At 52.5% G+C, this 25,670-nt stretch overlaps 2 protein-coding genes and 1 long non-coding RNA gene across 7 annotated transcripts; 2 read left to right on the top strand and 1 right to left on the bottom strand.

The window, feature by feature from the left end:
- Positions 1 to 1,607: 1,607 nt before the first annotated feature.
- ZC3H12A (zinc finger CCCH-type containing 12A) lies at positions 1,608 to 10,279 on the top strand (the record flags this gene model as incomplete). Its single annotated transcript, XM_083879379.1, has 5 exons — positions 1,608 to 1,999; positions 4,875 to 5,014; positions 6,146 to 6,380; positions 7,287 to 7,393; positions 7,497 to 10,279. The coding sequence occupies 5 exons, from the start codon at positions 1,608 to 1,610 to the stop codon at positions 8,483 to 8,485; spliced, it is 1,863 nt and encodes a 620-aa protein (XP_083735505.1). The 3' UTR covers positions 8,486 to 10,279.
- A 439-nt stretch (positions 10,280 to 10,718) lies between these two features.
- On the top strand, positions 10,719 to 17,527 carry LOC310919759. The gene is made up of 3 exons (XR_014591856.1): positions 10,719 to 10,812; positions 10,923 to 11,144; positions 16,609 to 17,527. It is a non-coding gene; the product is annotated as an uncharacterized lncRNA (long non-coding RNA).
- Positions 17,528 to 17,825: 298 nt separating this feature from the next.
- Positions 17,826 to 24,395, bottom strand: MEAF6 (MYST/Esa1 associated factor 6). Of its 5 annotated transcripts, XR_014591855.1 has the most exons (8): positions 24,286 to 24,395; positions 24,049 to 24,164; positions 23,875 to 23,962; positions 23,293 to 23,338; positions 22,570 to 22,762; positions 19,649 to 19,706; positions 19,015 to 19,048; positions 17,826 to 18,575 (listed from the first exon to the last, which is right to left on the bottom strand). XR_014591855.1 is itself a non-coding variant. In XM_083879272.1 (7 exons), the coding sequence occupies exons 1-7, from the start codon at positions 24,379 to 24,381 to the stop codon at positions 18,567 to 18,569; spliced, it is 582 nt and encodes a 193-aa protein (XP_083735398.1). In that variant the 5' UTR covers positions 24,382 to 24,395; the 3' UTR covers positions 17,826 to 18,566. The 5 variants fall into 5 exon arrangements, 3 of the variants coding, with proteins under 3 accessions (XP_083735398.1, XP_083735399.1, XP_083735400.1); XR_014591854.1 differs by having other exon boundaries at positions 19,015 to 19,706; XM_083879272.1 differs by lacking the exon at positions 19,649 to 19,706.
- Between the last annotated feature and the right edge of the window lie 1,275 nt (positions 24,396 to 25,670).

Here is a 25,670-nt window from a genome sequence, read left to right as displayed (position 1 = left end):
TTTTTTGCACACCAGAATCCCCAACTGGGCAGGATGAGATGCTGCTGGCAGCTCTTAATGACCATCCTGGGGGCACCTTGGCCTTGCCAGCCTTGTCCTCTCCTTGGTCTCACAGCTGCCTCCTTGGAACAGCCCAGTGCTCTCTCTTGCTATGATGGGGACTTCCACCTCTTTCCTGTGGCCACAGGTGTGTTGTAGAGGGACTGAGGTGTGAGCCCTGCTGTGGTGTGAGCCACAGAAAGGGGATGATGCAGCTGCCCTGCTGTAGGCACAGCACTGGCCAGAAAAAGCAGAGTCTCTTGCCTCGAAGTAGAGAGCCTCAGTGCATCCATGATTCCAGCAGCACAGGCTTTGTTCTGTGAATCTTCATATCCTCAGAAAGTGCAGCCTCCACCACAGGCCTTGCAGTACCAAAAAGAAAAAAAAAAAAAAAAAAAAAAAAAAAAAAAAAAAAAAAGTACTGTTCAAAGAAGTTTGCAAATGTGAAAAAGAAAAAAAAAATTAGTCCAAATCACCCATGAGGAGTTCTGAAGTGTGATTCCCTTGACTCTTTGGGTGGAGAAGCCAACAGCCTCCCTCTCTCCTGGCTTTTCTTTCACCAAACAGAGCCATGTGGCTGCTGTCCCTGCTTTGCATAGATCAGGAGATGCAGCTTGGTGCCTCTTCCTTGGGGGACATCCCACACCAAGCACATCTGTGGCCACACTTTCTGGTGCAACACACTTCAGCCTGGAAGGAAAAGCACACAAACAATGCTAAATTCATGCTGACTGGAGTAGATTCCAAGGGAAAGAAGTGTTGGGAAAGCACCTACTTAAGAACCGAGTAGGGATTATCTCTGATCTGAATCTGGCTCCGTGTGTGTGTTACTGTTTGAGCACACAAGTGCGGTTTCAGACACGGCCAGAGACAAGGAAAAATGATTGTTTCGGGGTAACCACAAGGAAGATGAATGCAAATGCATTCCTGTAACTGGGAGAGTTCCTCGCTCCCGAGCTGGGCTCCGGTACATGGCCTCGGGGGAGGCAAATTTGCAACTACCTCCATTAAATTGTTTAGGCGTGATTAATCAGAAGTCAGAGATTTGAAAAGTTCTTTTTTTTTTTTTTTTTTTTTTTTTTTCACGTTTCGTAGTGCAGATTTTTAACCCCTGCAGCTCCTTGGGGGTGGCGGATGACACTGGGTGAGATATGACAGATATTTCCTACCACCTCCTACCTCCTCTGCACGCCGGGCTCGATAAAACGGGCTGGATATAAAAAGCTGAATCACGGCCAAGCTGCTGAACTGGGCTGCAGGTGGTGAAAGGCACATTTATCCCTTTGCGGTGCCCTGTGGGTGTCCAAGCAGCACCACCAGCCCGGGCTGGGCCGGGTTGGGCGGGCCGGGAAGCGGCGGCCGCTCCTCCCCCGGCTCTGCCCTTCCGTCTCCCCGCTATAAACCTTCGGCCTCCGCCCCGCCGCGCTCCGGCCCCATGGAGCAGCCCCGGCAGCCCGGCGCTGGCGGCGCGGTGAGCGCTGGGGAGCTCCCAGCACCGCGGCCTGCGCTGAGGGGCCGCCGCTAAAGCCGCTGTCGCCCCTCAGGAGCCGCCGGTCCCCCGCAGGGCCATGAGCGCGGGCAGCCTGGCCCCGGCCTGGCCTGAGGCGCTGCCGCCCCCGGCCCGGGCCTCGGCGGGGATGAGCGCCGACAGCCCCTCAGGGGACGGCCCCGAGCTGCAGCTGAGGGTGGATTTTTTCCGCAAGCTCGGCTACTCCTCGGAGGAGATCCGCGTCGTGCTGCAGAAGCTGGGCCTGGGCGCCGACACCAACGCGGTGCTGGGGGAGCTGGTGAAGCACGGCCCGGCCGAGCGGGACGGCCCCGAGGCCGCGGCTGAGCCCGGAGAGGCCCCGCTGGTCCCTCGGGGAGGCGCCGGTAACAAATCCCCGGCTCCGGGCCCTGAAGAAACGGAGAGCGACAACCTGAAGCCCATCGTCATCGATGGCAGCAACGTGGCCATGAGGTGAGCCCGGGGGACGCGGGGCTGGGGCTGTGTGGCCTCTCCGGGCAGCAGCTCTGCCAGAAAAGCTGTGAGCGCTTCGCTCTAAGCAGCCGCTTCTCTGTGTGTTTGGAAAAGGGTTGGTAATATTTTCCTCTCCAGCATCAGGTTTGCCGTCTTGTCGCCAGCAGTCATGGGGCGATGATGAGGGCGGCGGTGCTTCCTCCAAAACAGACATTTCCTCCTCGGCTCTAGGGCTGAGGGGCGGCTGGAGGGACGTTGTTCTCGCAACTGGTGGCTTTGTGTAAGTTCCCGTAGCAGGAAGTTGCTCAATAAATAATTATAGGGTTAATTAAAGGAGGGTTTGTAATGTCTCCGCTCGAGACTTGTCTCTGAATTGTGGCTCTTGTGTTTTGGTGAATTTCTGTGTAAAGCAGAGAACGGTGAGATGTCAGAGGTGTTGCCAAGGCAGGGCTGTGGCTTGTCCTCAGCATTTCATGTGTCCCTGTTGGACACTGTGAGCTCTCAGTATCCATGAGGCATCCAGAATCTCAGGGCTGGGTATTTATTGGTGTGATATCCCCACTTTCACCCTCCCATGATGGTGAGCATTGCTTGCCCTCACCCCAATCCCAGCAGGATGTATTCCCCACCTCTGCATAGTGTAACTAAATCCATCTGATATTGGAGAAAACTTTTAGTGGGGCTTCTGAGCTCTTAAAATTTAATGCACCACATTCTGAAAGCTTTTTTTTCTGCTACAGCTCAGAAGCCGCCCCGTCTGTTGTTTATGTTTGTGCGTTCAGGTTTTATAAAAAATAACCCTGGGTGCAGGTGGAACTGCAGTGTGGGCTGCAGTAGGTTTGTCTGAGGTGAAAGTGCTGCGTGGAGGTTTGTTTGCAGGTGTGGCTTTTGCCAAGCCCTGGCTGACAGTTCTGAGAACAGAACTGAGAGTGATGGGACACAGGCAAGTCCCAGGGCGAATGAGGAAAGGGTGATGGCAGTGGAAAAGGGCTGGAGAGGGAAAGCTGTGCCTGGTGTCCCTGAAGAGAACCTTGTTCCAGTTCCTACCCCCTCCAAAGCTCTGGGAGCACTGTGGAAAATGGCCTATTGTGAGCCCAGGCTGATAAGTGACTGTGGCAGCAAAGTTTACCTTGGATAAGTGCTTGGGCTTTACCAGCACGATTGGCTGTGTTTGTTAACGAGGAGCCTCTTACTGGGGAAAGTTAACCCCAAAATGCAGAGGGGAAATCACAGCTGAGCTGTGAGTCAGGCCAGGCCAGAGCCCAGGGTCTGACATGAGAGAAGCAGTCTGGCTTTTTTTTTAAGCAATTTGCTAGAAGGGGAATTCCATTCTGAAACTTCCTGTATTGATGGTGTGATGTTCCCTGCTGATTCATTTGCAGTGTGTACAGCGGCCTCCCTCAACAGCTCTTGACAAACTTATGCAAATCATAGTGGAAATAAGCTTTTACTTCCTTCTAAGGGAATTTTTCTTTGGCTGCTGCCAAATCAGATCAGCCCAATTAGCTGCCTTCTGGAGGTTTGAGGTTGGTCGCAGGGACTCAAAAAATAAAATAATAATTAAAAAAAATTCAAACAACAACAAAAAATCCACCAGAAAGGATTTGATATTCACATTTATCTCTAAAAAGTTGTGACTGACTATTTGTGGCTAAATCCATCTGATATTGGAGAAAACTTTTAGAGCATCTTCTGATGGTGATTGTCAGCCTTCTGTAACTTAGGATTCTTACTGGAGGTGTGTTAGGTGTCTCTTTAGGTGTTAGTTCTGTTGCCAAATGTTTAGTTCTTCCAGATTAAGTACTTTGGTACAGCTCTTCAGCCTTCTTTGTCGTTTCAAAGAAAGGGTGAGGCCTGGAGGGGAAGTGAAACTTGTCTGTAGTGGTGCTGCAACACTCCTGCTGCCACTGCAGGAGTGGCTCTGGTGAGGGGCTGAAATGTCATTCAGGTGCAGCTGGAAGGAGTAAGACTTGGGACAGGTAGTGCCCAGGTGAGGAAAATCTTCCTGAATCCTGACAGCAGTTCCCCTCTTGGTGCAGTGCATGAATGCTGTCACAGAGCACGGGCAGTTGGATCCCCACGGTGACATATCAGGCTGGAATAGAAGTGTTGAAAGTTTGCCAAAAACGCTATCAGCAGAAGAGCTGATTGCACTGTAAATACTAGTGCTTGTAAAACAGGAGGGGCAGTTTCCTCCTAGAAGTTCTGGAAACGTATTGATATGACCTAATGAATAATTAGGAAGCTTTTTGCATCAGTACGTGGCTTCTGACGAGGTTGTCAAACTTTGTTCTCCAACTGCCGTGAGCTGTTCGCTCGTGCAATGCTGATCACAGGAGAGATGTTGCCATTTTGTGCAGGGAGTGCAATTGTAGATGAGGTTTTGAGCCATCATGGAATGAATCATCTTTCCTTGAGGTGAGAGTGCATATATAAAATCTCATTTTCCTGAGGTGATCAGGACAAGTTTGTAAGCAAACCCCCAGTGGGAGTACAGTGCACCCTGGCAGGAAACAGCCGCTGGCGTTAGCTGTCAGAGCAGCACAAAGGGGTTTGGGATCACGTTGTGCTCTGGGCTAAAAATAACCATCAGAAGGCCAGGGTTGAAGCAGAGGCTGTTTCAGAGCAGCTGCAACAGTTCCAGCTGCTGTCTCCCTTCCCAGTGAGTATTTGGGTGTTTGCTGGAATGAACAGGGGTGCTGGGCAGGTCTGAGTGAGATTATTGTTACACAAGACAAGCGTCTGTGTTTGCTGCCTGTGCTCCTCAACACTTCACTGAAGCTTGTCCTAGTTGCCAGCTCCCTTTGCTCTGCATTGCCTGACTGGTGTGTACTGAATCATAAAGGAATTAAAGTCTTAATTTTCTCCTTTGCAGCCATGGGAATAAAGAAGTGTTCTCCTGCCGAGGGATCCTTCTGGCTGTCCAGTGGTTCTGGGACAGGGGACACAAGGACATCACAGTCTTTGTGCCATCGTGGAGGAAGGAGCAGCCCCGACCTGATGTACTCATAACAGGTATGAAAATATGGAAACCAAAAGTAGCCTTTCAAGCTGACTGCTCTGTCACTTAGTGAGCTTGCAGAGTGTTCTGGCTAAGTCAGTAATTAACTTCAGAATGGAAAGTCTGAGTAGTAGGAGCTGCAGTGAGCTGAGCTGACCAGGGAGAATTAGTCATTAACTTCTCCCCTAAGCCAGCTTTTGCCTGAATCAGTTGGAATAGTTCAGACAACAAGGAATATAATACTGCTGTGCTTCCTAACTTCTTGTTTTTTATTTCTTGATTTTTTTTTTCCTCTTATAGGGATACACTTTGTGCTTTGTATCTAACTGAAGCATATTTAGCCAGAATTATTCAAATTGAGGGGAGCTTGTAGGGAGCTGAGATTTCTGAGTAACTCAGAACAGCGATGTGTGGACTCGATATTTTCTGAGCTTGAGAAGAGCTAGCTCTTCTCAAGGGAAACTTTTCAACAGTTTTCTTTTCCCAAAACGACCTTGTGTAAATGATTTTTTTTTTTCTCATGACAACAGGTGTTGTTTGCTATTTCTGTTACTCAGCTAATGGGAGAGGTGTCAGCCCTATGAACCAATAACATGCCTTTTTAGCACAGCATGTTATAAAAGGGCTGAACGAATTGTAAATAAAACCTTCTGATTTCTTGACTGGAGTCAAGCATCGTGTCCTGTTATGACAGCGATGAGCAGGGTTGAATACAGTCTGAATTACAGAGAGACAGAATGACTTCACATGGATTTTGTTTATTTATAATGTTACTTTATCCATGTGACGGGCTGTGCAGGAGGTGTGATGCTCTTTTACACCACAACAACACAGACTCTGAGATTCAGAAGGGTGAAAATGCCTCCTTTATTTTTGGGATGTGTCCTCCTTTTATACTATTTCACACAGACCAATTTGATTGGTGAAACAAAGGTAAACTTCTTTAATCACATTGGTCAGACCAGAGGGACATCAAGAAGATGAAGATGAATTCCTAGGGAAAGGAATGAATAACAAATTTACAGTTAGAAGAACATTTCTCCTACTTACAGAAAATTCCCTGGGGAAAGAATTTCAGAAAACCAAAACACTTTAGGCACGAAACCAGAGCTACAGGCGTGTGCTCACAGTTGTGTTTTCCCCAGACCAGCACATCCTGCGCGAGCTGGAGAAGAAGAAGATCCTGGTGTTCACGCCATCACGGCGGGTGGGCGGCAAGCGCGTGGTGTGCTACGACGATCGCTTCATCGTCAAACTGGCGCACGAGTCCGACGGCATCGTGGTGTCCAACGACACCTACAGGGACCTGCAGAACGAGCGGCCCGAGTGGAAGAAGTTCATCGAGGAGCGTCTGCTGATGTACTCCTTTGTCAATGACAAGTATGGCTGATGCCTTCAGTTTTTAGATTTTTTTTGTGTTCTTTTTGTGTTGTTTTCAGGTCCTGTGTTAGTGTGTAAATCTGAACTCTGTATGGAGTGTTAGTCCGGTCTCTTTGTCAGACAAAACAATCCTTCCACGCCTGAGATCCAAGGGCACCCTCTGCATCAGACTCCAAAAAGTATAAACAAAAGTGAATTGGAGAGGAGAAAACTGAGGGAATGTGATTTCATTACCTGAAGCTGTAATTGGACAATTAACCCCTGATGTGCAAATAGACCAAACTCATATCTGTCTGAAAAACTTGTGCCCATGGTCCCTCTTGAGTGTAGCCTGTGCAAGGCTTTTGCACTACCTGAGGTGTATCTATTGAAGGCCTTTAATAAATCCCCACTTTATTCTCCTAACTCTCTCTAGCCTCTGTCCCAGGTAGCCACTCCAAGGCGTCATGGTCACATCTTCCTGGGCTTTTAAGAAAGATCTGTGTGAACTTGTTCAAATGAAGCAGGTGATGCCTGAGAAGAGCAAAATGCCAGTGAGGAAATAAATAAAAGCTGTAGGATACAAAGGCAAAAGACGTTGATGGCATCTCAGTAGCTGCTCTTAATTTGGAGCTAGGAGCTCCAAGGAGAGCTTCAGGGTGCAGTTTCCTCACAGGACAATTGTTAGCAGGCTCAGCAGCAGGTAGTAATTCTGGTTGACAACCAAGCATTGAACCTCTTCTGTGCCTGAAGGGAAGCATTTTGTGCTGGTGTGGGCTGGGTAGCAGGAGGGTTATCTCTGCAGGAAATGGGCTTTATAAGGCTCAGATAGCTTTTGATTTTCGGTGAAATGGGAGGCTTTGAGAAGAAACCAAACCTCAGCTCAGAAGAGTGAACTGCCTCTTACTGATGTTTGTTTTTCTTTAGGTTTATGCCTCCAGATGATCCCTTAGGGCGTCATGGCCCCAGCCTGGATAACTTCCTCAGGAAGAAACCTGTAGTTCCAGAACACAAGAAACAGCAGTGCCCTTACGGTAAGACCTGCCTTCTTTATGTGAGAACAAGGTTTCTGTGCAAGTGTCATTCCTAATCTAGTCAAATCCAACTGCTCATTCCATGCTCTGGCTTTCCTCACAGGGAAAAAATGCACTTATGGCATTAAGTGTAAGTTCTACCATCCTGAAAGGATCAACCAGCCCCAGCGCTCGTTAGCTGATGAACTCCGTGCCAACGCAAGGCTGTCTCCAACCAGAAGTACCAGTGCCAAGGAGGAGAAAAAGGGGAAACGGGGTTCCCAGGCAGAGCTCTTGTGTTCTGTGCCCACAGAGAGTGACAAGAGCTCTTTACAGAAGGTCTCTGCAGAGAGGAAGAGCTTGGCCCACAAAGCCAAGCCCAGTGACGTTGTGCTTCATGCCAAAGGCTGCGTGTCAGGCAGCGTCTCCCCTGACAGGTACCAGCAGCCTCCCATGGACTCTCTGTCTTACATCTCTCAGGAGCATCTCGACTCAGGCATTGGGTCTCTGGAGAACCAGCTGTCTGACATGTGGCCCCACAGATGTTCCAGTCACTGTGACCATTCCCACGCCGAGCAGGTGCCCGTCTGCACCTGTGGGAGGCAGAGACCCGTCTACCCACATTCCCCTAGCTTAGAGCAGAATGGTCTGGTCCCTTACAAGCACAGCTCCCATAAATCATCTTCCTCTGGTGCTAGCTTCTTGCAGTACAGCCCTGAGATGTCTCATTCAGGAGCTGCCCACTCTTTCTCAGGCTATGGGGTGCCCGTGGGTGCTGCAGGGCAGTACAGCCTGCCCGGGGAGTTCAGTGCTGCACTGCCACGCTCACGGGAGTTCTGGTCAGAGCCCTTCCCGCTGCCCCAGGTGAGATCCCCCAGTGTGCCTGACCCCCGTGCAGTGCAGAGGGCCCCAGGCCCGGCCTATGGAGACTCAGGGCCCTGGGGTGGCTCGGAGCAGTTTGCTGAGGAGAGGGCAAACGTGCACGTCAAGCTGTGCGGCATCTTCCACCCGCACCTGGTGGATGCCGTGATGAGCCGCTTCCCCCGGCTGCTGGACCCGCAGAGGCTGGCAGCAGAGATCCTCACCTACAAGGCCCAGAACCCAGGTATATGAGGCAGGTGCCGTGGGCAGCCAGGCATGGGGGGAGTTTGAGAGGCTGATTTTGCCTCTGCAGCTGTCACAGGTGCCTTCTGAGTGCTCCTTGTTATTTCTTTGGAAGTACTGGGCTCCAGCTGGAGGCTGGGTGCCAGATGTGGTGTGCTCACAGTAAACTCTGCTCCAGCTGTGACTGCATGCCTGTGGGAGAGGTGAGAGCACCTCAGCATCCCACCTTCCCCAGGGGCTGCTAAGTAGGAAGAGAGGCTGCAGCTCTAGGGCAGAACTGCCCCTTTGGGGCTCATGGGAGTCTGGCACACCCTGAATTCCTGCACTTCATAACTGGATGTGAGAGAAGTGGGTGCTGCCTTTGTAGTGGCCTAAGGCTAGTTTCTGAGGACCTAAATGCCTTGTCAATGCTGTTATTAGGTCCTGACTGAGCCTCTTTACTAAATCCCACCACTCAGATCTGGTTGCAAATGTTGGGTTATTAATGTAGTCTGAAGCTGGGTTTATCTGACTGGTTTTACTGGGGCACTTCTTGTATGATGTTTTCCACACCCCTCCCACCTCAGCTTGCCTTTCTGAGGTGAGGTAACTGCCACATGGACCACAAGTGCTTAATGAGCTGCTCAGCTCCCAGGAGCACAGTCCTTGCTCAGGAGGAGCAGCTGGACACTGTGTGTGAGCTGTGTGCTGGCAACTGCAGTGTCACAGCAGGTGGGTGAGCTGAGCATGCTGTGAGTGCTGCTCTGGAGCTGTCCCTGTCCCAGGCTGGCTCTGTACAGCACTGACAAGGATTTATTATGTGCCTTTTGCCTTCAGACAGCAATAGAACAGCTGCAGTCACATCTGGACTGCTGCCAGGGGCCTTCCCGAGGAGTCTTTAATATTTTAGGCTGTAAAGCTGTTGCTTTGTCTTCTTCCTCACCAATATTCCTCTGTCCCCTTTGGCTGTGCCCAACTAGAGCAGCATCCAGAATTGTATTATGAGACTTATTTGGCAAGACTGTTCTGTTTCATTTCCTCTTACTCGGTAAGATATTTTCTATTGTAGGTACTGTAAGGGACTTTAAATATGCAAACCCAATTGCTGTAGTAATTGGTTCTGGTCCTGGAGTTTTGTTGTGCAAGGGATGCAGAAATGTTCCTGGCACTTGCAGGCCAGAAGCAGTTGATTTGTTGATACACATTGTATCTGTGTGTGTTGTTGTTTTCTGAATACAATACGCCCTTCTGTGGTTAAAACAAGGTTATTGAGTGGCAAATTAGGAAGGGGAGAGTGGAAGGCAGCTGGTCCTGAAACCCTCCTGGGAGCAGTGTTGTCTATTCCTGCTCTTCCCTCTGATGTCCAAGGAATGACCTGCCCAGACTGGCACCATGTGCCATGAGACCACAGGGACCCAGAAACCTGTATACCTGGTGTATGTAATGATACATTACAAATTAGTAATGTTTCATGTTAGTAAGCAAAATGCTTCTTAATTTTAAGTAACCTGATACTTTGCATATTTGTAAATTACAGAAATAAAAAATGGTTTTTAATGTTATTGTTCAGCACTTTGCTGCTTGCAGTTTTAATCAATGCTGTTCTCACCTCAGCCATATGTTACTTGGCGAGGTGGGGTTGGGTTTCTGGTGGAATGCTGGCATCTGCTGCCTCTCTTGCAATGAGAAGATTAACATTTTGTACTCCCCAGCTGACACTTGCTGAACTTTCTGTATCACTATACAGTATAGCCATGTACTGAACAGCCATGTGAAAGCCCATGGCAAAGAACTGTGTTATAGAAATAAAAACTGCTCAGCTGACATATTTGGTCTCTGGTGGCTTTGTGGAGGAACATTCAACATTTTGGTTGGTTTTCCAAGGAAGTCAGAGGAATTATCCTTCCTCCCCGGGGTTCCTGTGACAGTTTTGATCTGTGTGTGCAGTCTGAGGGCTGGTTATTGACAGGCTGGTAATCGATGCAGCGAGAGCAAAACACCCATGTGCTGTGGCAGATAAGGGCCTGTGCAGTGTCTGCTGTTTACTTGCCTTTACTGGGGTTGCTCAGTGCTGGGGCAGGCACTGACAGGGCAGGTGGGACAAGCAGCAGACCACAGTGTGGGTGTCCCAGGTGCTAAAGCACACTCCTGGCAATTTTGGACTCAGAGTGGACTGTGTGTTTGGCTTTAAGGGGCAATTCCACAGTGCAGCCTGGAAATAAATACCTGTTTTATCCAGTTACAGCACATCTGTGTCAGATGTGTGGAATATGTGAATGGTAACATGTCCAGATTTTGCTGTGAAGATTTGTTATGGACTGGAAGTGCAGCAGGAATATCAGTGCTCAGGCTGTGGTGTAAGGATCTTCCCCTCCCGCCTGCTCCTCTGCAGCACAGCACGTCCTTATCTCACTGGTTAAATAACTTTATGGTCTGTATTGAAACTTGTGCTCTTCATTTACCACAGGGCAGTGACTCTCCAGTTAATCAGAAACCAGGGGGGCAGGTGCTCCCAGACCAACTGCATTTCAAAACAAACCTGCAGCCTCACAGTAAAGACACTTTATTGACTGTGGGAGAGGAAAAGCCTGTGAGGATGTCACTGCAGTGACAGAGCTCATGTGGCTCTGTGTGTGTTTATTGGGGGGATGGAGTGGTGTGTCAGGGCTCTGAGCACACCTTTAACCAGGTAAGGAGTTTGCTGCTGTCTGTAATGGGATCTGTGGTTGAAAAATGCTCCATGATTTTAAGGCTGGTGTTCCTGAAATAGAAAATAGGTAATTCTAGTTTTACAGGATATGTAGAGGGAGATAAATGTTTTTCGGTCTCTCAAAGCTGCACTGAGACAGAATTAAGTTAATTAGTGCAGAGGTTCATTATCACAGCCAGGAGAGGAAAAGCTGGAGCTGGGTGACTTTGGCTGTGATGTTTGTATTGCAGTGACAGCCCTGGGGCACACGGGGCAGTTTGGGAGAGTCTGGTGGAAGTTACTCCCCAAGCTGCTGTGTGTGCAGCAAGCCCAGCCACACTCCCACTGCTGTGCTCTGAATTTTCTCTTCCATCCACACAAAGTTCTGTGTCCCCATTTCCCAAGCTCTACTGTGGTGCCAGAGATTTGGGAAATGGGAATGCTGGTGGGAGCTGTTGCCGCTGCACATTTTTTCCCCTACACACTCCTCAGTGCCAGAAGTGGTGGGGCTGCCTGCCTGCACACCTTGGCAACCCTGCTGGGGCTGTTAAAATGGGGATTTTGGGGTGCATCCTTTGGCTCAGCACTTCCTGGGCCTTGGGGGTAAGAGCCTGCTATGACTGCTGGGTGTTTGCTTGGTGAGCCAAACTGGGTCAGAGCTGTGTGTCAGCTCACTGGGCTGTTGGAGGAGAAGGAGGTCACACATGGGCCTGTTGAAGGTTTCCTGTGCTCAGGGGCTTCCCAGCCCTCATCCTGTCAGCTGTGCTACTGAAGCTTTGTGCTGAGCTTCAGGAGGGGCTGGTTCCTCCAAACAGACCAGTCTGCTCTGCAGGGCTTGCTCACCTCTCCCTGGCCCCACTGCCCTGTGCTGCCCTTGCTCCCTGAACTTCCATTTGAGCTCAGCTGGTTCCTCCTGTTGGGGTTTTTTCCAGGATGTGGCTAGCTCAATTCCAACATTTTAAAGCATTTTCAGAAGCAGGAATGGGAAAGGTTCCTGTGCTGGCTGTGGGAAAAGGGGATGGGGTGTGTGCAGTGATCTGCTATGGGAGCAGATCCAGCATCAACCCCATGTTCCTCCAGTGCTGAGGCTGCTGCTCTCCCCATAAAGAGGAATAGATGCACTGAGCATGGCAGCAGCTCTGTACCCCAAACTGCTGCTGCAGCACAGCCTCCCTGTGAGACAGGACTGCAGGAAAAGAGTAACTGAATAGGCTGTAATGCATGCAAGAGAAGGGAAAGGTGCTGGGGAGGAGCTGGGTGCTGCCCTGGGGGGAGGCTGGGGTGGGTGGGGTGTGATGGTGGTGCTGCCTGTGCAGATGCTGTCAGCACTTGCCCTCCAGCCACATGCTTTTCAGTTCTCTCACAAGCTTTCCTGAGGGCCCTGGACACCCGGGTGTTCCCCAAGGCTGGGGGCTGTCCCTGGAAGCCAAAGCCCTTTCTGGGACAACCTGCTCAGCCCTCCTGACAAAGCCACCAAGGCCCCTGGCCAGGACTGGGGAGCAATGTTGCACAAGTGTGTTGGAGTAAATACAGCCTCTGGTTAAGCAATAGGTCAGGAGGCTTTGGTGTGGTGGCTGGGGAAAGGTTTCCATGGCCTGTGAGGTGACTCTTGCCGTGTTGCAGGTGCTGTGGTGGGGGGCTGCTCCAGTGAGGGGGGCAGAGCTGGTGGCTGTAGCTGGTGCTGCTTGATGTCACCATCCACCTCCTGCAGCGTGGTCCCTGTGGGCTGGCTGGGGATTTCCAGCCCGAGGATTGCCACAGAGAAGGGCCAGCAGGAACAGGACCTTGTCACGTCACTGGTGCTCCCATGGCCTCAGCATGGAGGCTGCTGTGGGAGGTGGGGGGCCAGCTTGGGGCTGGGGTTTCAGTGCAGGAGGCTCCCAGAGCTGCTCACTTGCAGGACCTGGTTTACTTTGGTATTCCTGAGCAGCACGGGGCTGTCCCACCTCCACCCCAGCGGGGCCAGGTGGGTGCAGGGTGAGTCAGGGCGCTGCTATTTGTGTTGCATCAGTTCCCTGCATGTGGGAGCTGCTCGGGCACGTTGGGAGGACAGATCCCTGCCTGCTGCTGGAGCCTGGCCCCGGCCCCTGCTGCGGGTGGCTGCTGGTCCCTGCTCTGCTCAGCTCATCCTGTCCCCCTCCCCAAAGAGCTGGGGGCTGCTGCAGGGCACTGGTGCAGCTGTCCCTGCTCTGCTGGGCAAAGACCAGGCACACACAACCGATGGACAGTGGTATTACTGTATCAATACTGCCTGTATTGAGCAGTGGGAGCCCGGGGCAGGATGCAGCTCCCCTGTGCTGGGCCAGGCCGGGCTCCAGGCAGCCCCTCTGCCCTGCAGCTCCCATGCCCGGCTGTTGTGGGCAATGAGGGCCTGTGCTGGGGCTCCGGCTGCCCTCTCAAGGAGCTGGCCCGGGGTTGCGACATGAGCAGAAGCAGCTGAGGGAGAGGAGGGTGGCTCTGGCCAGTCAGGAAGTCAGTGGGCGAGTTTTGCAATCCGTCACCCCGGTGCAAGGGGACTGAAGCTGGCGCTGACCAGACTCCTCGTTCCTGGGACCTCCCAGCGAGCAGCAGAGCAGGAGGATGTTCCTCGGTGGGTTTCCCCTGAGCCAGCCCCTGTGGGGCACAGTCAGCCCTGGCAGGGAGGGCTGTGACCTGTCCTGGGGCAGATCCAGGGCCAGTGGCTTGTCTTGACCTGCCTGCAGCTGGTTCCTGCTCCTGGGAAATGGCCCAGCCAGCACCAAGGGACGGAGGCACATACAGGGATAGAGCTGGGACTGCACCAGCCTGGCCTGTGTCCTGCAGGGCCTGGCCAGGGAGCAGTGTGTGGATCCACCCTGGCCCTGCTCACACCTTCACTTACATTTGCTGCCTGTCAGGCTGGGTGGAGGCTCGTGCTTGCCGAGGTGACTCCAGCCACTGACGTCCTGGAAAAGAGCAAAGGACAGAGAGAGGGGGGGACACCAGTGGGAGCACCCACCGACACTCCTGATGGGAACAGATACAGAGAACTGGGAGCCTTTCCCAGCACCTGCCTCCCCAGTGCCCAGGTGGGAGGTGGTGCATTGCCGATGAGCAGAGGTCAGCACATTGCTCCCATCCCCAGCTCTGGTGGCAGGTCCAGCACATCACCCCCTCCCCAGCTACTGTGTCCCCCACAGCTCCCCGCCCTTACCTTCTGGACTCTCTCCCTCACTCCCACTGGCACTTTGGTCCTCTGCTTCCCCGAGCAGCTCTGGGCTGTCAGGGCTGTTCCACTGCCACGGCAGCTCCTGCAGCTGCAGCAGGCTGTGAGATTCTGGGCTGTGGGAGGGGGCAGAGGGCTGGCACCCCCCGGGGCACTCACCCTTTGGCGGAGGCTTTGCTGCTCCCGCAGCAGCTCCAGGAACCGGCTGCTCCACAGGAGCTTCTCTGCCCCCAGCTCGGTGCAGAGGAAGCGGACATCGGCCTCCAGAGCCTCCAGCCTCCCCAGCACGGCCTCGCTGCCATCGCCACGCCGCTGCTGCCCCACCGCTGCCCTGGCACCACAGCTCAGCTGCTGCCATCCCCCAGGGCACCCGCCAGCCCCGGGGACAGCCCTGGCACAGGGACCCACCTGTGCGTCCAGGCTCCCATGCAGAGTCTGAGTCCGCATCCTCCTCGCTCCCCTCCAGTCTGAGCTGCAGGGCTGTGCCCAGCTGGAAGCCAACATGGACACTGGGAGCTCATTGAGCCCAGATGGCACCAACCCTGTCTGGGGAACCCTCCTGGTGCCACCCAGCTGGCCCTGTCACCGGGCTCAGTGACACGGGGCCTGGTGAGGGCTGCGGTGTTTCCCACCGGGGAGTTCAGTTACCTCCTCGGTGACCTGGAAAGCGCCATCCCAGCAGCTCTTGTAGCACATCAGCAGGACCTGGGGGACAGGACGGCTCACCCCTGCCCTGCGGAGGGCAGAGCCTGGGGCGGTGTCCCTGTGTCCCCAGTGCTCTTGGTGGGCACAACCACACAGCGCCTTGAGCCAAAACCGGCCCCCGGGACGAGGCTCCTGCAGCCGGGTGTTGTGGTGACACGTTCCCCTGCCCTGCAGCACCCAGCTGCAACAAACCCCAGCCCAGAACAGCAGCGGTGCAGCGATTGCACAGTGCACTTGCACAGCTGCAACCCCAGAGCAGCAGCAGAGGTGCAGCGATTGCACCCCAACAGCACCCCTGCCCCTGCACAGCTCCAACAAACTCCAGCCTGCAGCAAAAGCGGTGCAGCGATTGCACCCCGGCAGTGCCCCTGCCCCTGCACAGCTGCAACAAACCCCAGCCCAAAGTAGCAGCAGTGCAGCGATTCCACCCCAGCATCGACCCTGTCCCTGCCCAGCTGCAGCAAACCCCAGCCCGCAGCAGCAGCAGAGGGGCAGCAATTGCACCCCAGCAGTGCCCCAGCCCCTGCCCAGCCTGCAACAAACCCCAGCCCGCAGCAGCAGCGGTGCAGCGATTGCACCCCAGCATCACCTCTGCCCCTTCCCAGCTCCAACAAACCCCAGCCCAGAGCAGCGGTGGTGCAGCGATTGCACCCCAGCATCACTCCTGCCCCTGCACAGCTGCAGCAAACCCCAGCCCGCAGCAGCAGCGGTGCAGCGATTGCACCCCAGCAGTGCTCCTGCCCTGGCTCCGGCCACACGCCGCGTTTGGAGCCGGCACAGGAGCGCGGAGGTCCCCGGGGAAGGGGCTGTGCGGTACCGACCCAGGCCAGGCTCCAGAGCCCCCGCAGCCCCCGCAGCGCCGTCCCGCAGAGCGCCAGGAGCCCGCAGCAGGCGGCGCGCAGGAGGCGCCTCCAGCAGGGCTCGGGCGGGGCGCGCTGCCGGCCCATGGACCCTGCGGGCCGGGAGATGGAGCTCAGAGCCCCGCGCTGCCCCAAAGGAGCGATGCCGGGCTCTGTCCCGCCTCGCCGTGAGCCAGGACAGCGGGAGGGAGCCGGAGCGTGTGCGGGGCCGCATCCCCCAGGCGGGACCCCCCCCGCCCCTCCCCGCTGCCCCCTTACCCAGCCCTGCCCGGGCGCGGCCCCGCTGCCCCTCGGCCACAGGATGAACTCCTGCCTAATCCTCTTGGTGACGAGGCTGTGCGGGGATTAATTCCCTAACGCTCCACCTTTGGGGTCCATAAGGACAGTGGCTGCTCTTCTATATTCTTCTTTGCTCAGGATTTATTTTTCACAAACAAAGGACTCAGGATATATTTCTAATTACTACTTTTAGCTTTATTAGCATTCAGGTAAAGCCTGTGCAGCTCCCTCTGACTCCTGTGCCCAGGCACTGGCCATCCTTGGGGGTGTTTAAGGCACTCAGGCTCTTTAGGAAGTAAAACAGAAGAGTTCAGAAGTCAAATGGAAGTTGTAGGCACAACTGCTGGAGTCAGGACCCAGCAGAAACAGCTGATCCTTTAACTAAATCAAGTGTTTGCCATTTCTCTTTCTGCCCTGATCAATGTGTCCCCCTCAGGCTGCTGCCATCAGACATCGACCTGGGCAGAGCAGGCTGTCCCCTCCTTCGGTGACAAACACAGCCAGAGACAGGACTGGCTGCACTTCCCCGCTGTCCCTGCAGCACCCCAGTGTGGCACAGGGAAGGCTGAGCTGACCCTGCCTGCACAACAGGCTCTGAGCTGCTTCTCCAAAATGTTCTGCCCAAAAATGTCTGGCAGTTTTCCTCAAGGTCAGAGGTGCAGCAGAGACTTCAGCCTCTGAAATCCAGGCGTTCCAGCCACCCCTGCTTGGAGCAGCAGCAGAACTGTTTTCATACCGAGGCCAAGGAATCAAACCATCAGCTGAGAGTTCTTTTTTCCAGAACTATGGAGGAGCAAAGCCTTGTAGTTTACGTTTCCTAGATCTTCCACCCCCCTGTACTTAAACTCTGTGACTTAAAGCACAGAAGTAAGCCAGCTTTGCAGCTTGGCCTTTAAGCTGCTCTATCCTGACCCCCCTGTGGAGGAGCAGCAGCCAGTCCCCGAGCAGAGGCACAGCTCCCTGCAGGATAAGCCAGCTCCCTCCAGGAACAAACACAGAGCTGCCTTGATCCCCAGATCAGACACAGCCCAGAGGAGAATTCTGCTCCCGTGCACTGCCAGTGCCTGGAGAGAGCTGAGGAAGACCCCAAACCCCAGGGGAGCAGAGGTGCAGCAGAAGACATGAACTCTTGACTGTCCCAAGGGCTGTGCACACTCCGGGGACTCAGTGACAGCCCTGTCCCAAGGCCCCTTTCCCACGTCTCCCTCCAGCAGCAGGGGTTACACAAACACATCCCAGCACTGATAAAAGAAGGTAACTCCCCATGCTGAGTGAAGCAAAGCTCAGTTCAACAGCAACACCAAGATTGTGACCTGGCTGCTGTGAGAAGCACCCGGCCCTCACTCCTGTGTCCTGCTCCAGGGACAATCCAGCTGGCTCACTCTGATCTGCCCTCACCAGCAGAACCACAGACATCCCAGCCCTGCCTTGCAGCTGGATCAGCCAAACACAACTGGAGATCAGAGCCTGGCACTCCCTGCAGAACTCAGTTACAGCTACCCCGAGGAGAGAAAGCACCAAGTGAACCTCCCGTGGGCCACAGGACAAGGAACAGCTCCAGTGCCAAAGGGGAAGAACTCCAGCAAAGTCCCCATAAAGCAGGTGGACACTAAAAAGCACCAGGAGTCTAAGTTTGCTCTGAATAAACCATGAGAAGAGACAAACATGGAACTTTTATTGTTTATGTACAAATGACAGAAGTTTGTATTAAAAAGAGAACCCACCCAAAGTCAGCGACAGCAGAGTTGGCTCTGAGCTCTGGCCCTTCCTGCACTTAATGCACTGAGGAATATTGGGAGATGGTGTTTAAAATGAAAAGTAAGAGAAAAGGGTTAAACTACCTTCTTCTCTGCTTGAGTAAGAATCAAAAGAGCTGCTCCACAAAATGAAGAACCTTCCACTACACGGACTAAACAAAGGAACCCAAAGTCAACTTGTAACTCTACACTTCAGCTTTTGAAAAAGCACAACAAAAACAACGAAATAAAAACAAAAGAACAAACCTGCAGAGCTAAATATCAGCAACAAAAGTAATCTAAGTCTCACAACATGGATGGGACACACTGAACCCTATCCCAGTTCCAGTGGAAAAGGAAATGCCTCTCTGTGGGTCTGCAGGTGACAGGGGGCAGCAGTATCAGCCACTTCAGGAAGTTCCCGACCAAGGTGGAAGCACAGAACAGTCAGGAATTCAGAACTACTACAACTACTACACCACCTTTGTCTTCCTGCAACTCAGGTGATTTTAAAAATGATGCAAAGTACACGATCCAGGATTTCCTCCCCCCCATCCAAGTCCCTTAGAGTCACTCCTGCTGCAGCTGCCATCCTGCTTCAGGGCTTCTCAGTGGGGAGTCACAGACCTAAATCCCAGGAGCATCAGCACTGATGGCTCTAGTAGTCCTGCAGAGAAAGGACAGCACATGCACATTAAAACCTTCCCACCTCCGATTCTGCTCTCGGAGCTGGGGGGGCTCAGTCCTTTCTCATCTCACACACCACTAGCTGCAGGCAGAACAGATCTTTTTCTTGTAGCCAAACATCAAAAAGGACCCTTCCAACCTTGAGTACCAACTCAAACCAGATGCTTTTGATGCTCCAGATCATGACAAGACAAGAGGATGCAAAGCAGCTTTTTCCATGAGAAGCAGACAGGAGTTAGCTGTGACCTGGGCTCAGCTGCTGTCACAGCCAGGGGACAATGCTGACCTCACGCTGTGACTCCTTCAGCCATGACAATAACAACTCAAATGACAGCAGCAGGAGGAGGGTTTTTAAAGCTTGGGAGTCAGGCAGCCCCTCCAGTGAGCAATGAAAACACAGACAGAGCACGGATACTTACGGCTCTTGGCTTTTTGTTTAACTTGAGATCAATCCTGTGGTTGGAAAGACAAGAGAAACGTCCATGTCAATACCTGACCCGACACCAGAGTTACTGCACAGGGCACAGCTACGACAGAGACTACGGTTAATCCATCCATTCCCAACTGGCTGAGCCAGGGCTGTGCCCAGGGTTACTGGGCATGAGAGCAGCAGAGGAGACTCGAGGTATTATTTGCCAAAAAAGCTGATTCCATCCACTCCCAGACAGAGTTAATCAAGGGGCACAATCAATCACAGGGCACTTAGGCAGGTGAACAAGGGGAACTAGGCATGCTCCATGTTAATTTAATCTGCCAGAGGTGTAACTATGCCACAGGTAATTAGCCAGACATAGTGTCAGAGTTATTTACTTGGATAGAGAGAGGAGTTAGGATGACAGGGATTATGTGAGCCAAAGTTATTGAGTTTAGTACATTTTTCCAAAAGGAAATATCCAAGTCTATACTTATCTCCTTAAGCAGCAAAGCCAAAAGAATCAGTTTTTAAACTAAGGTTTAAAGTTAAAAAGTTTTATCTATTTAAATATGAAACAGAAAGGTAAAGAAGAGTGAAGTTAATTTATAATTTGCTGAAGTTATCAAATAAAATGTTACCTCCATCACGCTTTTCTGTTTTTAAAAAAAACTTCCCAGCCTAACCTAATATACATACCTACAATTAAACAGATAAACTAGGGGTTAGCGAGGTCTCAAAAGGCACATCGGTGTCTACACACTAACAACACAGCACAAGTACTAATTCAAGTCAAACTTACTCAAAGTCATAATCAAACATGCCAGACGGGCTGAGGGGCAGCATTTGAAAGGAAGAAAGCAATAGAAATTAATATACTAATGAATTAAATCAATTAATTGATTAGCCACCCTAGCGAGATTGCTAAAAAAAAAATAATAAAATGAAATAAATAATAAAGCCAGTGTTCAAACACCATCAGGTTCTTTAGATTATCTTAACCAGGACTGGACACAAAAAGCACTCTGGGTTGGCAATCCAGAGTCCCCCTCCCCACTGGATTTTTTGGGAACAAGAGGTGTTAGCAGAGAGGTGGGTTTGGTTTACACAGGGGATTTTAGGAGCTGAAAGAGGAGCAGCTGCTCAGGGGCAGGAGAGGAACCCCAGGGCTTGGAAAATCCAATGAGGGGTCAGGAAGCAGGGTGGGCTCAGGGGAAGGGACTGGGCTGCCAGGGCAAGGCAAAGCTGGTTCAGGCAGAGGTGACACAGAACTCGGTGCCCAACCCTGCCCTGGGCTGATCCCCCCATGCCTTCAGTGCTGAAACGGTGGCCAAGGGATGTCTGGCCAGAGCTGAGCAGCCTGGGGACTGTCCCACCCCCTGACACAAGTGCCACAGCCTCCAGACACAGCTCTGCCCACAGCTCACACGGCTGGGGAAGGATTTATCATGGAGCCCCATTCCAGGACTGCACTAAGAGGAAACAGAACCGAGTTTCCTCGTGTTAGCCATGAAATCAGCTGAGCACACAGAAAATATCCCCCCTGGCCTTGCTGTGGTGTGGCACAGAGGGAGCAGAGGGACAGCACAGCCCCTGCAGCCACACCTGAGGCTCTGTGTGCCCCTGAAGCCAAAGGTCCCCAGCTCCCCACACGGGACCTGCTCCTGCAGGCCCTTCCCCAGCACCTCCCGGTTCTCCAGGAACGGGGGAGTGAAACCCAGAGTCGTGCTGGCAAATGGAAGAGCTTCTGAATAAAGAGAAAAGCCAACATTTCTTTTTATTTTTCTCTTTTTCATGCCAGACTCCCTCAAGGGACAGACCCACAGGTCTGGCTGGAGCACCTGTGGGGTTGTGGGGCCTGGATCACTGCCCCATCAGGGACTGGGTTGTTCCTGGGGTGTTTTTAGCCTAAAAATACTTGAGAATTGTTTGGTCTTATCTGCCAAAATTTAGGGGACAGTCAGTAACAGCAATCACAATTTTAACAGAGCTTTTATTACAGACAAATTTAATTATCTTTTTATCTTTTTTTTTAAGTATCTACCTGGCCCTGCTAAGCATTACAAAAGTCAAGTTTCTGCCTCACTGAGCCCCTCGGAGTGTCTGATGGGGCCTGGGAACACAGGAGCTGCCACAGGGGAGCAGGGCAGGGCTCCTCTGTCCCACAGCCTGGCCTGGCAGCAGCAGCCAAAGCTGCAGAGGGGGAATGTGAGGGAACCCAGAGCCACACAACCTGTTGGGGGGCAGCTTCCCCCCAGCTCCAGTCCCCAAAGTCCAGGTCATGGACGGGAGCAAAGAGATTTTTGTCAGTTCCAGCACCTGCCCTGCACCCCACCATGTTGTTGGCCATGGTTTGTGCAGGGAGAATATTTTATAATTTGTTTGAAATGGCAGTTTCCTTAAGCTGTACTTCAGTTTTACAGGTTGTTTCTCTGGACTTGCTCACGGATGTAGTTTCTCGTGTTATTCCTGAACTTCTTCCAAATATCTACAGGCAAAAAAAGAGATTTGAACTACTTTGGATTCCCAGCTCATGAGGAACCAAAGGGACATCCAGTCCTTTCAGATATTTGCCCAATTCAGGCTGCTGTAGGAAGGAAATTCTGACCTAAGAATTAAAGACAAGCTAATGACTCGACACTTAATGAAAGCAAAAGAAGGAGTTAAGCACTTTTCAAGCATTGTACCTACCTCGTGTCCCCACCCCAACTGTCCCCAGCCCCCCCTTGTAAACTTTTACCACTTTAAACCCTTCCTCTAATTGCAGGCAGGTCCCTTAAAGAGGAGAGCCTGTCCCTAGGCAGAGCTCAGAGCCAGCACAGACACCAGGGAGTTTTAAAAGCTCCATTACTTCTATTAAATCCCAGGTTCAGCAATCCTTCCCAGCTCTGCAGTGTCTCCTCTCTGTGGTTTTCCTCCCCCAGGGCTGACTCACAGGCACTGTCACCTGCTGAGGGCACAGGGACCAGCTCATCGCCCTCGTTATGCCCCAGGGGCAGAGCTGGACAGGTAAATCCAACCAGAAAAAAAGTTCAAGGAATCTGTTTCTCGTGAATTTCAGGTCAGTTTAATAACCAACACTCTGAGGTGAAGGTGACCAGCACTGAGACTCGGCTGGGATGTGAGAGCTGGAAGGGGCTGGAGTGGAAATCCAGATACTGGGAGTATCCAAAACCCCAAAAACATTCCCATTTGCTTTCCACCCTCCTTCAAAGAAAACACTAACACTCCTGTTCTACTGGGCTCTGCAGAAACCAAGCAGCAAGCTCAGGAGGTCAGGACCTGCTGGAAGGAATGAGCTTTATCCTGGAGAGATGGGAGAGCTGGAGAAGCTGCCCAGAAGCCCAGCTGTGCCACAGCTGGAGGGAGCACCCTGTGCTGCCTGTTCAACCTCCTCAGCACTTTCCCCTCCTCTTCCAAAACCAGGAAAACCACCCAAAAACTGACCCCAGCTGCCCATTATTCCTACATGTTGCTTGTTCCCCTCAGGCAACAAATTCAATCCATCCCCAGCCAACTGTCCAGGTGTGGCTGTGGTGAGCAGGCTGCTGGTCCCACTGACCTGTGTCTGTTTTTGTTCTTTCTCTTTTTGTGGCTGCTGTGGTGGCTCCCAGAGGAAGTGGAGGAAGCAGCTTTCTGAGGCTTCACACCCTGCACGGAGCCATCCAGCTCTTCAGCATCCTCCTGGCTGGGCTCATTCTCCTGGTTGTGGAAGTCTGGAGAAGTGTCACTCTCTGTGCCACTGCCCGGCTCCCCTAGAGCAGGACAAACCCAGGTGAGCACCAGGGTGGGGTGCCCTGGCACAGCCCTGAGTGGGAGAAACAACCCCAGAAGAGCAGCAGAAACACCTGAGCCCTGCAGCCAGCCCAGGTGATTCAGGTAAAGCACAGAGCTTGGGAAACAACCCTGCAGGATGGACAGGAAGCTGCTCCTCAGCACTGAGGAACCACATCCTATTTGGTGCTGATCACAAAAAAACGTTTTTTCAATATCCTGGAGGTGAGTGGTCCCTCCCCACATCTCCTGTGGCTGACACATCTACAGCAATGCAGTGCTCCAGCTCATCCAGCCTCCTCCTCCAAAGAACACCACATTTCAATCCCTTTTACACACAACAAACCCTTACTGAGTGTGGAAAGAACTTGGGAAGTCAACAGCTGAGAGCAGCCAGACACAGGGACTGGGAAGAGGAGCCCAGCCCAGATCTGGAAGGCTGAGACAGGGCTCAGTGGTGGGGAGAGTGTCATTCTCCCCAAAGTCAGAGAAAAATGACAAAGACACTTACGCTTCTCAATGAGCTGGTCCTGGACTCCAGCTAACGCACTGACAGCCTGGAAAACCAAAGGGGATGTCAAGCCAGGCAGGAATTCACTTTCCCAGTGCTCAAAGCATGGAGGCCAGGGGACACAGACACGTCCCATGTGGCACTGAGGGTCTGGGGCAGAGACACAGCCAGGGGACAGCAGTGACAGCAGTGACAGCAGTGACAGGCATCCTCCACCCCCAGGCACCCGGGAAAGGGGCTCTGGAACAGGCTGCAGGCTGGGATGGGGATGCTCAGGGCAGGGATGGGACTTCACATGGGGAAATCATTCTGCAGGTGATCACAGCACGGCTGAGGCACCAAGAGACAGGGATGGGGATAAAACAGGAGCAGGAATGGGGACAAGGAAAGGGATGGGAATGGAGATAAAACAGGAGCAGGGATGGGGACAGGGAAAGGGACGGGAATAGAGACATTCTGTATGTCTCTATTGGAGAATGGAGATAAAACAGGAGCAGGGATGGGGACAGGGATAAGGAGAGGGGTGTGCACAGGGACAGTTATGGGGTCAGGGCTCATCTCCTGCACCATCCCAACACTCACCGCTGCTGAGGTGACCGAGGACTTGCTGAAGAGTCTCTCAGCCTCCTTGAACTTGCGGTTCCTCCTGTCGTTTTTGCTGTTGGAGTTCCTGAAACAAGAGACAAGGCGGGATGGCGGGGCCGGGCGGGCCGGGGAGGGGGGGCCGGGCAGGTGGGCAGCGCCTCGGCCACTCACTTCTGGTTGGTGAGATAGCGATCCCAGCCGCGGATGATGTTCCCGTACATCTGCGTGTCCTCCAGGTAGCTGCCCTCGAAGGCGTAGATCTGCCGCTCCAGGTTTGCCAGCGTCTCCTGCCGGGAACACCGCCGCGCATGGAGCAGGCCCGGGCCGCGCCGCTCCGGCCCCGCCGCTCCCCTCCCTCAGCCGCTCGGCCGCCACCCGGACCGCACCGAGCCCTCCCCCGGAGCTCACCGCCAGCTCCTGTTTGCGTTTCACCAGCTCGGCGAGCTCCCGGCGGGTGTCCGGGATCTGCGGGGGCCCGCCGGCCTTGGCGTGCAGCGCGGCCATGGCGGCGCGGCCTGCGCGGGGCGGGGCGGGGCGGTGCCGGCGGCGGCCGCTGGGGGCGCTGCTGAGGCGGGGCGGTGCCGGCGGCGGCCGCTGGGGGCGCTGCTGAGGCGGGGCGGTGCCGGCGGCGGCCGCTGGGGGCGCTGCTGAGGCGGGGCGGTGCCGGGGGGTCCCGGGCTGGGCGAGGTGGGTGGGCGGTAATTGGGGTGTTTGTGATTGGGACAGCGTTAATGACTGAATAACGAAATGATTTCAATATTCCGTGATTCTACCAACATAACCTGATTCTACTCAATAACATTAAGGATTTCAGTATCTTGTGATTCTGCATTAATAACTCAATAACCTAATGATTTCAATATTCTGTTATTCTGCATTAATAACTCAATAACCTAATGATTTCAGCATTCTGTGATTCTGCCAGTCCTAGTGATTGCAGTATTCTGTGATTGGGACAACATTAATAACTCAATAACCTTAAGGATTTCAGTATTCTGTCATTCTACCAGCATTAATAACTCAATAACCCAGTGATTTCAGTGTTCTATGATTGTGCCAGCATTAATAACTGAATAACCTAAGGAGTTCGGTATTCCGTGATTCTGCCAGCCTTAATAACTCATTAACCTAATGATTCAGTATTCTGTGATTGTGCCAGCATTAATAACTGAATAACCTAATGATTGCAGTATTCCATGATTCTGCCAGCCTTAATAATTCAGTCACCTAATGATGTCACTATTCTGTGATTGTGCCAGCCTTAAGGATTCCATATTCTGTGATTCTGCCAGCCTTAATAACTCAATAACCTTAATGATTTCAATAATCTGTGATTCTGCCAGTCTTAATGATTTCAGTGTTTTGTGATTCTTCCAGGCTTAAGGATTTCAGTATTCTGTGATTCTGCCAGCCTTAACAATTCAGAGATCCCATGATTCTGTGGTTTTTAGAATCCTCCTGAAAGGAATGAAGCATTCATTTGTCTTTACAAACCAACTGTGGGCCTGGTAGTGGATAAAACTAGTGCTGAGAGATAGAAACACTGGGAAGGATTCCACTGATTGATGAATGGGATCAGAGAGATTTGTCTTTACACATCTACTGTAGGTCTGCTGATAAATAAAACTGGATACTGAGATGAAAGAAACAATGGGAAGAACCATAAATTCCATAGGAATTCCACTGATTGACAGAAGAAAAAGGGGGGTTTTATACATTAGAAGGGGTCTGTATTAGGTGATTTGGGAAGTCTAGACCTGTCATGTACCTCAGCCTTGGGGAAAGAGAGAGGG

Source organism: Zosterops lateralis (genome assembly GCF_965231275.1).
Source record: "Zosterops lateralis genome assembly, chromosome: 28".
NCBI classification, from domain to species: domain Eukaryota; kingdom Metazoa; phylum Chordata; class Aves; order Passeriformes; family Zosteropidae; genus Zosterops; species Zosterops lateralis.
Note: the sequence above shows the minus strand (reverse complement) of the source record. Positions and strands in the feature narration are given on the sequence as shown.